This window comes from Poecilia reticulata, linkage group LG2, assembly GCF_000633615.1.
Source record: "Poecilia reticulata strain Guanapo linkage group LG2, Guppy_female_1.0+MT, whole genome shotgun sequence".
Taxonomy (NCBI): domain Eukaryota; kingdom Metazoa; phylum Chordata; class Actinopteri; order Cyprinodontiformes; family Poeciliidae; genus Poecilia; species Poecilia reticulata.
In genome coordinates this window covers 34,416,435-34,429,632 of record NC_024332.1, presented here as the reverse complement: position 1 = coordinate 34,429,632, position 13,198 = coordinate 34,416,435, and the positions used below count along the sequence as shown (strand labels likewise).

Genomic DNA, 13,198 nt, shown 5'->3' with positions numbered 1-13,198 from the left:
ATTATGACCCCAATTAGTTCAAAAACCTGAATATCAAAGGTAGACCCAGAAAAACCTTCTCAGAAACTGTAAATCCCCCGTTTTGCACTTAAATCCTAATAGCAATCGTGTTTTCTGGCATCACGGATGTTTTATACAAGTAATAAGTAACAGAAAAACCTAAGTTTTGAGCTGGTATCTGCAGCTTACAAAAGTAAGACCCACAAATGCACACTCACAGAAGCTGCTGAGCGTCTCCTTTATGCTGTCGACATTTATGTCTGTCTGCATCTCAATGAAATTCTTCACAAAGGAGCTGTTGAGGGAATTCTGCCAGAAAGGTAGAAAGAAGGAGAGAGAAAGAGAGGGGTGGAAACTATGAACATCATCAAGATTCAGCTGCAGAAACTCATCGAAGACCACGGCAAGCTTTATCTTTAGATTTTCAAATGACAGAGAGGCGGCAGGCATAATCAGATAAAAAAAAAAAAGCAGCTCTGAGATTTTATACCTGCAGCATTGGCAAAGTGGAGCTGAGTAATTCGGCTGACTTTATGATGTAATTTGAGGTTTCGATCCAGTCCTCCGAGGATTTCTTCAGATTTGCAAACTCGTGCAAGGTGGCATTGGCCTGAGCAAAGTTAAGAGAAGGACATGAAAGAGTAAAACAATTGTGTATCAGCAGAAAATCCAAACTTTGTGTGTTTATGCGAGCGTAACTGTGAGTGTGAGTGTTGCATTCAACTGAAAACAAAATCAGACCTGCTAACATTTTTACCTCATACCAATATGAGCATGTGCAAAGAAAAGACGGTACTATGACCAAAAGAATAGAAATACCTAAACGTTTGGAAGTTACCCCATGTTGATAGCTTAACCAACTGAGATTGTTCTGATTGTACGGTCTAATGATAATGTATTATTTGTCTGTATAAATAAGTAGGCCCAGAGTGTATTTGTATACCAAGAAGTTTGTATTTACCTTCTCCATTACAGCCCTTGTGGCAGGTGTGTCAGGTGTGAAGAGGATCTCGCCCATCAGCATTGGTTTGAGGAAGGCCCAGGCGATGGCTCCGCCTGTGGTACTGACCATGTCCAGATACATGTTCATGCAGAAGGGTGCTGCATGAACAAGGGATGAAAGAGAAGCGTTAGGTACAGAGCTAAATGTCAAATGGAAAACATGCAAATTAGATTTTAGATTTAGAATCTGACAATTTTGCTTCCACAGTCTTTTTTTTAAGGGAAAACGGGAGCCTTAAAATGTGTTGCCATATATAGTTAAAAATGAAATATATCAACCTGAAAGATATTCAAAAGGATATTTGATTGTAGAAAATTTTGTTCTCCTTTTTTTTATTATTATTATTATTCCAAAGTTTGAGTATTCACAATTCAGAGGACTTGTTTACCTCATCGTATGCGGTCATACTAAATAAATTTGAAAATATTTTCTAATGAGGACTGGTTGTCAGATTACCTTTGGAAAATAACAACCTCTTAGTAGGTATTAAATATACTTTTCACTAAGCTCAAATTTCTGTATTAAAATATTTTTTATTGGTCTAATGTAAATGTCGGATCTTAAGTGGCCTGTTTTGATTAGCTATAAATGGAAATATCCTTATAATTAACATAAACAGAGACATAAAAACATCATTGTGTATTTAACCTTTATAAATGAACTTGTCAGTAACATTCTAATTTATTGCATTAACATGCATTAATGTAAATGCAATAACATTAATACATGTAATAAGAAAACCCTCAAGGCTAGATACTGTGGTGTCTAAAACAATAATTTCCACTAACACATTTTAAAAAAATAAAAACGAAAAATGATTAGATTAATAGTCTAAGTATTAAGCCCCAAATCTTGCAACTAACAGGAGTCTCGTGGGATCTTGAACCTCTCGATCATCTCCTCCCTCTTTTGGTTGTTGGTGAATGAGGGGCCAGATTCAGACAGTTCAGGCAATTTGGAGATTCCAAACAGAGCGATGATGCCGTTGCTGCACAGAGCCCGGGACAAGGTCACGAATGTGGCTTTGGTAGAGATGACGCTTCTCTTTCCTCTTGTCATCTGGTTGGGAAAAATAAATAAAAATAAAAAAAGTTTATGAAAAATATCACTAAAACACAACCAGAAAGCTATTTTTTCAGCCAAAACTATGTTTGCTAGTAATATACATTGAGTACATTTGTATTCCTGAAACGCCTTGCATTTCTTTCTTTTGGCTACTTTGAGCGCCTATGTTTGTTTTAAAGAAAAGTGTTTCCTGCAGGTTTAATGAAAACGCACTTCAGAGAATTCAGTGCTGGACTCCAAGTTAAGATCTTTGACGGATAGCAGGTAGCCTTCCAATTGCCTGACTGCGGGAAGAATCTTGTTCATCAAATCCGCTGCAACCATTGCCACTTGGGCCATGACTTCAACCAGACCCTGGAGTTCCTGGGACAACACCATCTACAAGAAAGAAAGCAACATTCAGGTTTTCTTTACCAGTTTTTGATCAATTCAGCAAGACACATTTTTGTCTCTAATTTGAAAGAAAATTCTCAAGATATGGTCCAAAAGTTAATAGTGGAGTGGTAGATATTTTATCATTATTTAAGTATAAAGTTTTTGCTAAGAAAAATAATAAATGTTGGAATGTATCTAAAAAGAATTTATGTCAAGGCGTAAGTAATTAAGTTGAATTTTAATTGAAAATCCAACTTTAAGAATGTTGTGGTTTAAATTCAAGAGCTACACAAATTGCAGACAATCCTTACATAACTTGATTACATCTTTGATCTATGTTATTCTAACTTAAATGAAATGTGATGTTTAGCTAACTATATATTATCAACTTATAGTTTTTGTCTTAGCATAATAACACACACAGAACAAAAAATGTTGAAAGAAAATCACAAATAAAATCACTGGTAAAAGAGATAATGAATAAATTCATGTGCAAATCTAAAATCTGTAAATGTCACTGAAGAGCTGGCATGGGAGGTGTGTGTGTAAAATGGAAAGGTTTGTATTTTGTATTTACTCTTGTTTCTTTCTTGACTTAACAAAAATAGATTAAAAAAAGAAAACAATGGGGGAAAAAAAAAGAAAAATATGTGATTCATGTTTCTGAAACAAATCCTCTGTGACATCCTTGCGGCTGCTACAGAGTTAGGCTTTAGGTGCACTGTTTTGATGAGATGGGAGGGGAGACACATGTAGACTTTAAGCCTTACTCTGTAAACGACCTTCTCCGTGTTTATATGTTCAGCCGTCAGCAGTGAGAACTTGTACCAGTCTTCAGCAGACATAGCGCAGAAAGTTGCCAGAATGTCCGCCTCTGTCGTGTTCACTGGATCAGTGGGGTGACAATAATGCAGGCTTGCCAGCCAAGTCAGGATCTGTTCCAAAAGGTATCATGAGAGATATATAAATAAACCTTAATGCCAAAGACATGACTAAGATGGTATGTTGTGTATATAAAATGGGTGTAAACATAAGAAAAGTGATTAGCTAATAATTTCATCATTGTGCAAACTAAGTTACTAAGTCTTTTAGTTTGATTTGATTTGATCAGACAAATCAATTTGACTAGCAATGACAGAATTGCATTATTATTGCATTATATCATTTATTTGTTCATTGTTTTGGACAAAAAATTCAAATAAAAGCCACCACAGAGCAGCAATAAAATAATGAAACTCCAGCATGCAGGTCTTGGCTCACCTCTGTGTTGTTAGGTAGAGGAGTTTCCATCAGAGCAAGAAGAGCTGCAGGATCTACATTCATGTGTTCCTGGACGGCCAGAATGAAAGCGTCCTTATCCCTCAGCATGTCGCCAGCTGTCACCACTCCTGCCAGAACAAACCATTTATAAGTCAGCTTTACGATATTTATAAATTACAAAAATAAATTGCTTTTATGGAGAGTAACAAGGTGTTCTTGCATGAAGAGAAATTATTAGAAAAGTGAAGGAAAATACTTTTTTAGTCTCAACAAAGACCCAAGTGAGAGAAAGAGTGGGCATCAGTCAAAAATAGGGAAATACCACAATCAGTAGCCTGTTTTTTATGAGGAGACTGTGATTTAGTAAAATAGGAAACTTGCATTATGAATAGGCAACTATTTGATGTTATCTTCAATATGGGGCAAACATTTTGAGGAATGTTTTCAGTGCCTAGTTGTCTCTCTTACACAAAAAATAAATGTGGTTCAGAAGGCAACAGCATACCTTATAAAGTATAAGTGTACTTTATAAGGTACACTTTACCTGTACCTTATAAAGTGGCTGGTAGTTGTATATTCTCTTCAAAAAGATGGGGAGAGGGAGATGCTTAAACCTTTGTGTATAATGTAAGCTTGATTATGGTAAACTCCAATTTAATGGAGTTTAGAAAAAAATGGATGAAGGTTAAGAAATCTTAGATTAAAAAAAGTAAAAGAAAATTAAATCCTAATGATAAATTCAAAATTAAAACCAAAACCTATAGATAAAACTGAAACTCATTAACTACAGCAGTGACAGTTTTAAGAATGGATGTAGAGACTGACAGACTCACCTGGAGCAGTAATATTGACCGAGCTCAGACTGCTGATGTTCAAGCCCAGCGTTTCACTCAACAAAGCAGTCCTGTAACCATATACATTCATGCTATAAATGAAGTTTGTAAATACAAAATATTGCAAATTACGCTGTTTAATTAATTGCAATGGCATAGAACACCATCATCCTTTGATTAAATAAGTTAAGTTAATTGACTCTTCTTAAAAAAAAAACTACTAATAGAATCATAACCATTTTGCGTATTATGTTTGCATGCTTCTTTGGCAATTTGTAATTTCAAAAAATCTCAGACAGATGACGGAAACGTTTGTACCAGTCTGACTGGAGGTTGTAGCTTCTGGGATCTCCGACTACAGCCTGGAAGATGATTTCTGACAGGGAGGTTTTGTTGCTCTGGACAGCTTCAACCAAGACCTGCAGGCTTGGCAGAACGCTGTGACAGAGATCCCCAGGTTTCATGGAAAGTGACTGCAAGAGCAGGGCCACCGAATCTGCGTTCTCCAAAACACACACCTACAGGACACAAAGTGGCTGTGAATATGATGAACCCTGATGGTATAGAATGATCAAATATATATTTAGGCACTTTTTAATGAGAAAATGTGTAAAACATTAAACATTAGTAATAACATACACACACACAAAAACACTTAAACTGCAAGAATATCTTGTTGAAGGAAAATTTTAGTTCTAAGCAAGTGCAGAAAACAAAATAATGTCACTCAATTACAGCACATCTTTAAACCTTGATAATTAGAGTGAAACTAAGAACTAGGTTCTGAAAGTAGACTTTATTGGTGATTTTTTTTTGTTTTAAAAATTTAAGCAGTTCACGGTGATTAGGTGATAACTTTCAGAGTGGCTAATCGCACAGAAGTTAAGCTGAATTTCAAAAGGGTTGCATCTGTGAATGCAATCAGCGGCAACCTTCACCTTGTCTGAGTCACTATCAAACAATAACAATAAACGACAGGCAAGTTAATGCACAAACCTCAGATCTCAGTTGGTTTAGTTGATCTGTGTACCGCGGGTCAGTTGGGCTGATCTGAAGGAGCTCGCTGGCTGTCTGGATGGCTTCCTGCATGACTCTCAGGTTCTCTGTGACAGGTGGAAAAGACAGAGAGATGCAGGGGGTGAAAAAGGGGAGGCTGAGAGAGATGCCATTAGTGTCTGGAATCTTAAAGAGTTCGGCCTGCGAAGTGACAGAATAACATGACATCCCACTGGGCTTCATTACGACACGCGCCATTACGGTGGTACCGTCGCCGAGCAATGAGCAGCAAATGATGTGCTTAAAGTAAAGCTCTGTTCGGGACTGATGGGGCCAGAAGGGCCAGCAGTCCTAGATGCCGTCATGCATAAAAACGCATCTGACAAGCCCTAAGAAAAGCACCACCTCGGGCTGCAAGATGGGATGACAGAATATTTAATTAGTCCAAAATTAGACAAATGTAACGTTTAATCTCAGGCTGCTCAATACCTTGAGGTCTTTGCATCCACAACAGTTTGCAGTGTTTATTAGCGGGCTTTGAGAGCTGAGAACTGAACCTGCTTACAAAGGGGTTCTATGCACACAGAAAAACATTATCGCACAAGCACAGAAGCATATTAAAAAGAGGTCATGGATGCATACTTGTGCGAGTGCAAGGGGAGACATTTAGCGAGGGCGGACAGGATAAGTGATTGAATTCTACTTTGCTAATGAGATTTAAAAAGGTGCTGAGTGGCTTTCTGTTGGAGATGGGCCACATGGCCTTGGGCTCTTTGGGAGTTGAAGCTAAGTCGGTGTGAAGTCTTATTCCTCATATCTGCAGAGTGAATATTCGAAGCGCCGTAATCATATGTGCAGTTACAACAGCACTAACAAAATGTTTTATGGTCTTCCCTGGGTCTTGCAACCGTTATAAATTACAGGGTGACGGCGCTCCAAGCTGCGTGACTGTTTAATGGCAGGCTGTATTTATACATTCAGGCTGTCACAGTGGCTATGCAAACACRAGCTGTAGCAGCAGCAAGTGAGGGAATAAGTAGCTAAATCTGAATTTACATGCATGCTCAGATGGAGGTACTTTATTTATTTATTATATTGTATTTAAGTCAGTAACTCCATGCAGTTGGCTGGGCTTTCTTAGATAGATAACTTTTTACCAGTTGACATCACATGATCATCAGAATTTGACCGTATTGTCTAACAAACATAGTCAAATTGGATTATGGGATTGGATTGGTACAAACTGGATCATTTCATTATATATTCCTATATAATCTAATCTATATAACAGAGACCTCTTTTCTAAGCAGTGTGGCTCAAAATTACATTAATAAGGCATTGGCATAGAATTTTAATACATTATTTTCAAATGTTTTTTTTTTTTCATTTTATTCTTACGTATTTGTTATTTACTCAACTAATAATTCAAATATTTTTTGAAAAATCAATAAATGTTTTCATTTATTTAATGTATTCCTTTAAGTTTCATAAAGTGATTCATAAAGTCATTTATTTAATGACATATTGAATTTTGGTCCTCAATAAATAAATGCCATCCCAATCAAGTTTTGGACAAGAAGCTCTTATTTTTCTAGTTGCACCAGARTAAAAAAAGCAATCATCAAACATGTGTTGATGTTAATGTAGTGGAAAAAAGACAAAAACAAAAAAAACAAAGACAATACTGAAGCACATATGTTCAATTCCACTCTTGGTGTTTTTATGGATTTTACATGAAAGTCTATAAAATACACTGAATAAAAGGGAATAGTCCAAAAAACATGTTTTTATTACCTGGAGATTCACGTGCCAGTGCCCTGCTAATGGTTTTGATCTCAGAGGCAAATGGYAAACCATCAGGAAGCATCTCAGCAGCATTTGTCAGGATATCCATTGATGGCCTGAGGAAAATAGTACCGAAAATGTTTATGTAACCCAGACTACCATACAAGACAAACAAGGAAGAATAAGTTAGACTTATCATTGTTTGGACTGGAGAAAATTGTAGAGTACACAACGATTGTCTTTCTCTGGCTAACCTTTAAAGGAACACTTACGTCTCAAAGACTTGAGGATGAGTAAAGAAGGCRAACATYCCAAGGGTGGCGTCAATAGTGTCTTCTCGCGAAGCGTTCAAGCTCCACGGCATGCCTCTTGTTGCTCCCTTCATCACAATATTCAGATCGGGATTCGAAAACAACACATGGGCTGTCTCTGTGATGTCTGCTGTGGTCGGAGGGACAGAGACGGCTCTGTACATGGCTGGGTAGTCGATTTCAAACATATCGATGATGTCGGTCACAGGGTCTCTTGTCATCATCAGTGACAGGTCGCGTTTCTGCCTGTTCCTCCCTTCATGGTAGACGCTGGAACTTGGGGTTGGAAGACCACCAGTGCTAACAAACTGGTGAAAAGCTGCAAACATGTTCCCAACCAGCTCTTCGTACACTGCAGTATCCACGTCCACACTCACTCTGGTCAGAATAGACAGTGGGAGTCTGACGATTTCATACATCTTGGAAAGAGCCTGACTCAGCATTTCCAGTCCAAATGTTTCGGTTGAGGCCAGCCACACGGACATCTCGTACACGCGCTCCACCGTCAGGTAAGTGCCGTTTGTTGCCAGGAAGTTCTCCATGGCCTGGTACACCACAGGCGAATGTCCAAAAGCCCTTGTATCGACAATCAGTTTAATTATCCTTTCCATTGTGTCAGCGAAAAAGGCCAAATTAACTTCAGAAGCATTTCCTGACACCATGGGGAAGATGTCATTCAAAGTGATGTTGGCAGAGGTTAGGAAGATCACTGCTGCCTCTTCAATGAGCTCCTGGGATGAGCTGCTGCTTTCAGTGAGATGGTAGTTGTCCAGAATGTAGCTCAGCGCTTGGAACGCAGCTTCAATGTAGGGCTGAAGGAAAGGAGCCACATCAAGCAATTCATCTGAAAGCTGTCTGATGGAAACCAAACTGTGGAAAGAAGACATTTAATGAATGTCAAAATGTAAACATGTTTGCATAACATAACAACCTTTGTTTTATTCTAATTCTTTATTTCAATGATTCCCAAAAACCTTTCTTTATTCCTTTTCAGATTTGGAAGAAAAAGACACTTCCAATCTCGCCCTTCATCCTTAGGAACAGATTAAAGAGCTGTAACTCATGTAGTTAGACCTGTTTGATTCCCTGGGATACTCAGATTCTGATCCTTATCCCCATGCCCGGCTCATTAATGGTGCCGACATAAAACGAGAAATCAATTTTAAGAGGAGAAGAAGGCCGAATCACGGCTAAGCTACTATCTATTCAGACCTGCCTGTTTTCAGGCAGACCAGCGTTAAATTAATCAATTTGAATGCAAATGCGACCACTTCAGCTCCTTGTGTAATTATGTATGAATCAAATAGGTTTCAGTGGTGCTTTGTGGATAATGTGGTCACAGCAAATTAAGTATTAGGTTCATGGTGAGTTCATGTAAGCTGCAGGTGAAACTGYCTCTAAAGGTCTGCGCTCTAAACAGAATTCGATGGAAATGTTTTCTTTTGTTGCCGCTGTACAGCACATYTTKTACTGATTGTGCCGTAGTCAGGGATGACCTGATCCGATCCCAGGTTTCAGCCCAGAGTCCTGATCATGGCACTTTTAATTAATCAGCATCAGGCGTGTTTGACAAAACTCTGGTTCCCAATATTTGCCATTGATCTGTGTCTCTGATTATGTCAGCCACTTCCCCAGCGATATTAGTTTTACGCAGCCAATTTTTCACAATTACAGCCTGCTTTTATTAGCACAGTTTGATAAACTGTATGAAAGTTTGCGTTATTTGGGTAATAAAATCACCAATTTTCAGCTTAGATATTAAGCTTTTTTCATTCTTTACAACAGCTTTCAGAGTGGGAGAGAAGCTGCAGCAGTTCCTTCTGTCATGAGTCATGTGACCTGCTCTGTCAGATGTGCCTAGACATCACACACAGCTCTTTAACAACATCCTTTAATTTCCCAATCACTCAAAGCAGTGCATGTTCCRTGGGGCAGAGAAAGGACAATACCGCCATCCTTCTAATCAAGGTAAATCATGTCCAGATAAAGGAAATGAAAGTTGTAAATAAGTGATAAAAGGTGGTTGAGGTTGATCACATGGGCTAACCAACTTCTATGCATAGGATATAGGATGCATTTGGATTGGACCTATGGGGTAAAAAAATATCCTAGTTTCAGCATATGTTTCACAGCTAAATAAAGATGATTACGAAATAACCTTTAATATCCTGCAAAGAATATCTTCATGACCATTCATTATTTTGATTGTTTTCAAAGGAAAGCATTTTTGTTAGAGCATGATTAGCTGGAATCGTATTGAAATATGTAGCAAGGTGAATAAAGTTGTCAAAAAAGAGAGGAAGCACGCTAACATTAGCAGAAAACTAAAGCAATACGAGTTCATTATTCGCTGTGGGTATGCTGAGTCAGAATCACTTTTAAAAACAAATGCACATTATAGGAAACATGTTAAGTTACATTGCAGCACTCTATTTTAATTGAACTAACCCATGTTGGAGCAACATATTGAATCTGACCTACAGAAACTCTGGTTGGAACGAAAATATCTGACACTCTAAGCAGAAAGAGGAACATAGGAAAGAACCGGAGAGGCTGCTGCATCTGGAAGCTAGCTTGTGAGAGAATTGCAATACTGATGAAACGCAGTGTATAATTTTACAGCATTTTAAAACTGCTGCCTTGTAGTTAACGAATATGGCTTTATTAGCTTCAGTGAAGTGTTGCGCTGCGATTCTGTTGGCTGACGACTAAAATAACTCGGACTGGTGTTTGATGCAGTAGTTCCCAATCAAACTGTCCTCAAACTGGTTGGTTAAATCCCATAAAGGTTGTTTCTGTTTCAAAGAATTTTTAGCAACGTCATGCTCCTTTTTTCATTCTATACTTTTCTCTTTTGAGCCATTTACCATGGGGAAATTGCTTGGGTTTCCTGGAGACCTAAATAGACCGCTAAGTTAATTTGATATGATTTACTGTCAAAACAGCTCTTAGTGAGTTGAATTATTATCGCAAGATTCAACACCAACACACTGTTTAGTGAATTCCTTCCTTGAGAGCACCCAAATTATAACAAGAGTAAAGAGCACATCGTGTTAGGAACAACATAATCCAATTGTGGCTGACCTGCTTTGCAACTGCATGTCCTGGAGCAGCCAGTACCAGGATATGTGTCCCTCGTAGCTCAAATGCATGCCTGTCAGCTGCAGGAGCTGGCTGGAGAGAGTCTTGATGAACTGTTGTATCACATCTGTGCGGTTAATGCTGACGTGATAGAGAGACTGTAATGTTTTGACAATCCTGCCAGCTGCCAAGCTCACACTTATTGGTTCCATGCCCATTTGCTGTGTAGAAGCATGCAGGAGAAAAAGAGTGTAAGAAGCGGGACTGTTCATTTCCTGAGTGACAACACTGCCACCAAGTGTTGAAACTGTTTTTTTTTTTTTTTTTTTTTTTTCATTTCCAAGAAAGCAATTTTTTTTTTTTTTTTACAAACACATTTGCAGTTTGCATTTTAATTTGCCATGCTCCTACTCACGCTCATGTTCAGGTGGGACAAGTCTGTGATTGCTGCTGCGTAGGCATCCAAAACAGGCTGCAGGCCGGTGCTGCACCAGACAGCAAATGTGGAAAGGTTTGCCCCTGCTGCCTCTGCAACAGGCTCCCAGGCTTTAAGGGCGTCGCTGCAGTTCAGTGTGCCACTTGCCTAGAAAGACAAAAAAGGAGAAAGAAATCTTATATCATGTTATAATAACCAGCTGAAAAAACCTGTGCCCAAAACACAAAAGGCTGTAGGGAGGGATTTGCAGGGGGAAGATCCTAATATCTCCTCTTTTGAGGTTTAGAAAGAACAAGGGATAATTCTCCCACAGGTATCCGTTTTTCATTGTGTTACTGTTATACGCCCACATAAGCACTGTATAAATCACAAACACCGAAGTACCATGTCGTCTCTGCATGTCTAGACTCTGAGGGTATTTACATGTTTTGCACGATAAGACGCATACTTTTCTCCACTGCATGGTGGTTTTATCATGATAGGGACAATAATTAGGATGGCTCTTTTTAAAATAATTTTATACTTGAATTTGATGAGGAAATGTGCAGATTCAGACAAAAACACCAAGGAACGTGGTCACACTTCATTTCTGTTGCTGTTAAAAATTCATATTTTACCCAGAAACTGAGGGAAATTCTAATCATGGCAGAGCAGAATTAGTATTCTGGGAAAGACACTCCGACATTAAAAGTTAAAAAGCACCCTCGGATCTGAGCAGCAGGCTGGTAAAGCTTAACGTTTATATGATATCATTTGTTTGTCCTCAATAAAAGACTCAGATGGGTGTTAGCTATTTCACCCCTCCACCATTTTTGTATATTTGCAAATGTACCCAGCATTTGCAGGGATGAAATTGGGAAAATGATAACCTGCAAAGTTCATACCAATCATGAATCAATTCGTACCAGCCAGGGGAACTATTTCTACTCACTCTGACAACCACATAGCAATTTAGAGTTATTTTTCATAACCCACTCAATGTGGAAAATGTGGCTGTAGGACTCCAACAAACATCACCTTAAGGCCAAGAGTTACTTTAATTTGACACGAATATTGGCTAATTTGCTATTTTTTAATGAGAGTAATACAAAGGCTTTAGGTATCAGTACAGAATGTGATTTGATTATATTACACATGGGATTTGAGCGTTTTTATGACAATTTATCTCTAGAGTTTCTAAAAAGATGAACCAGAGCACTGGCTTCATACGCAGCTTTACTAGATTCTCATCTCCCTTCAGTACTCCGTCTGGGATTTCTCCCATTGAGTTTGATTTTTCTGGTTGAACTTCAACTGGGTCAATCAGCAAAAAGAAGATGTTGTTGTGAAGCGGAGGATGTGAACAAAGCCATTCAGTTTGTGTTGGCAATGATTTCAAATATTGACCAATTTAAGTCAAAGCAAAAGAAGCGTTTAAGACATTTTATTGCTGGTAAAGACATAGCGGCTAAGGGGTTGGTTTTTAAATAAAAATATGTAGCTATGAAAAAAATTCATATGCTAGTGCTTGACTATATGGGCACAAAATGCAGGCTGAAAAGAGCAAAATGGCAATGCGTATATATTAATCGTGGCTACAACATTTCAAAGGGCAAAATGACCCAAAGTCAACTCAAAATCAAGTAAGCTATAATTTTTTTGTGAAGCTATAGATGTAAACATAAAAGGTTTCTCTTTCACAGCCATATGTGAAAGAGAAACTATTTTGATATTAGAACGTTCTTGTTTCTTACAAAAAAATAGACAACAAAACCAGCACACGCAACAGAAACACTTCGGAAATCTTACTTTTTACCTAGAGAGTAGATTTTTCACAAATAGTGTGAATAGTTTATAAATAAATTCCTGCTTGCATGCAACCATCAGCTATTCTATATCCTGAAAATGTGTAATTTGGATCGTTTACCACTAAAGTCATACCCACATTATATTCCAGTACGACAATACTGTTTGTCTCAAACCTTGTTGAGGTAAATAGATGTCCAGATGCCTATTCAAGCCGTTGGAACGGACAGATTAAGTTGCAAAAACCAAGATAGTTTTGATACATTAA

At 38.1% G+C, this 13,198-nt stretch overlaps 1 protein-coding gene across 1 annotated transcript in view; it reads right to left on the bottom strand.

Annotated features, from left to right (window-relative positions):
* abca12 (ATP-binding cassette, sub-family A (ABC1), member 12) overlaps nucleotides 1–13,198 on the bottom strand; it is a 67,039-nt gene that overhangs the window by 34,932 nt on the left and 18,909 nt on the right. Inside the window, exons 25-38 of the mRNA XM_008403885.1 lie at nucleotides 11,125–11,292; nucleotides 10,713–10,930; nucleotides 7,590–8,498; nucleotides 7,327–7,433; nucleotides 5,533–5,639; nucleotides 4,855–5,054; nucleotides 4,537–4,607; nucleotides 3,704–3,831; nucleotides 3,214–3,378; nucleotides 2,282–2,446; nucleotides 1,867–2,062; nucleotides 962–1,101; nucleotides 491–610; nucleotides 219–309 (exon numbers count right to left, since the gene is read on the bottom strand). Of these exons, the coding sequence (XP_008402107.1) occupies nucleotides 219–309; nucleotides 491–610; nucleotides 962–1,101; nucleotides 1,867–2,062; nucleotides 2,282–2,446; nucleotides 3,214–3,378; nucleotides 3,704–3,831; nucleotides 4,537–4,607; nucleotides 4,855–5,054; nucleotides 5,533–5,639; nucleotides 7,327–7,433; nucleotides 7,590–8,498; nucleotides 10,713–10,930; nucleotides 11,125–11,292 (2,785 nt within the window). The remainder of the gene's footprint in view (nucleotides 1–218; nucleotides 310–490; nucleotides 611–961; nucleotides 1,102–1,866; nucleotides 2,063–2,281; nucleotides 2,447–3,213; nucleotides 3,379–3,703; nucleotides 3,832–4,536; nucleotides 4,608–4,854; nucleotides 5,055–5,532; nucleotides 5,640–7,326; nucleotides 7,434–7,589; nucleotides 8,499–10,712; nucleotides 10,931–11,124; nucleotides 11,293–13,198) is intronic.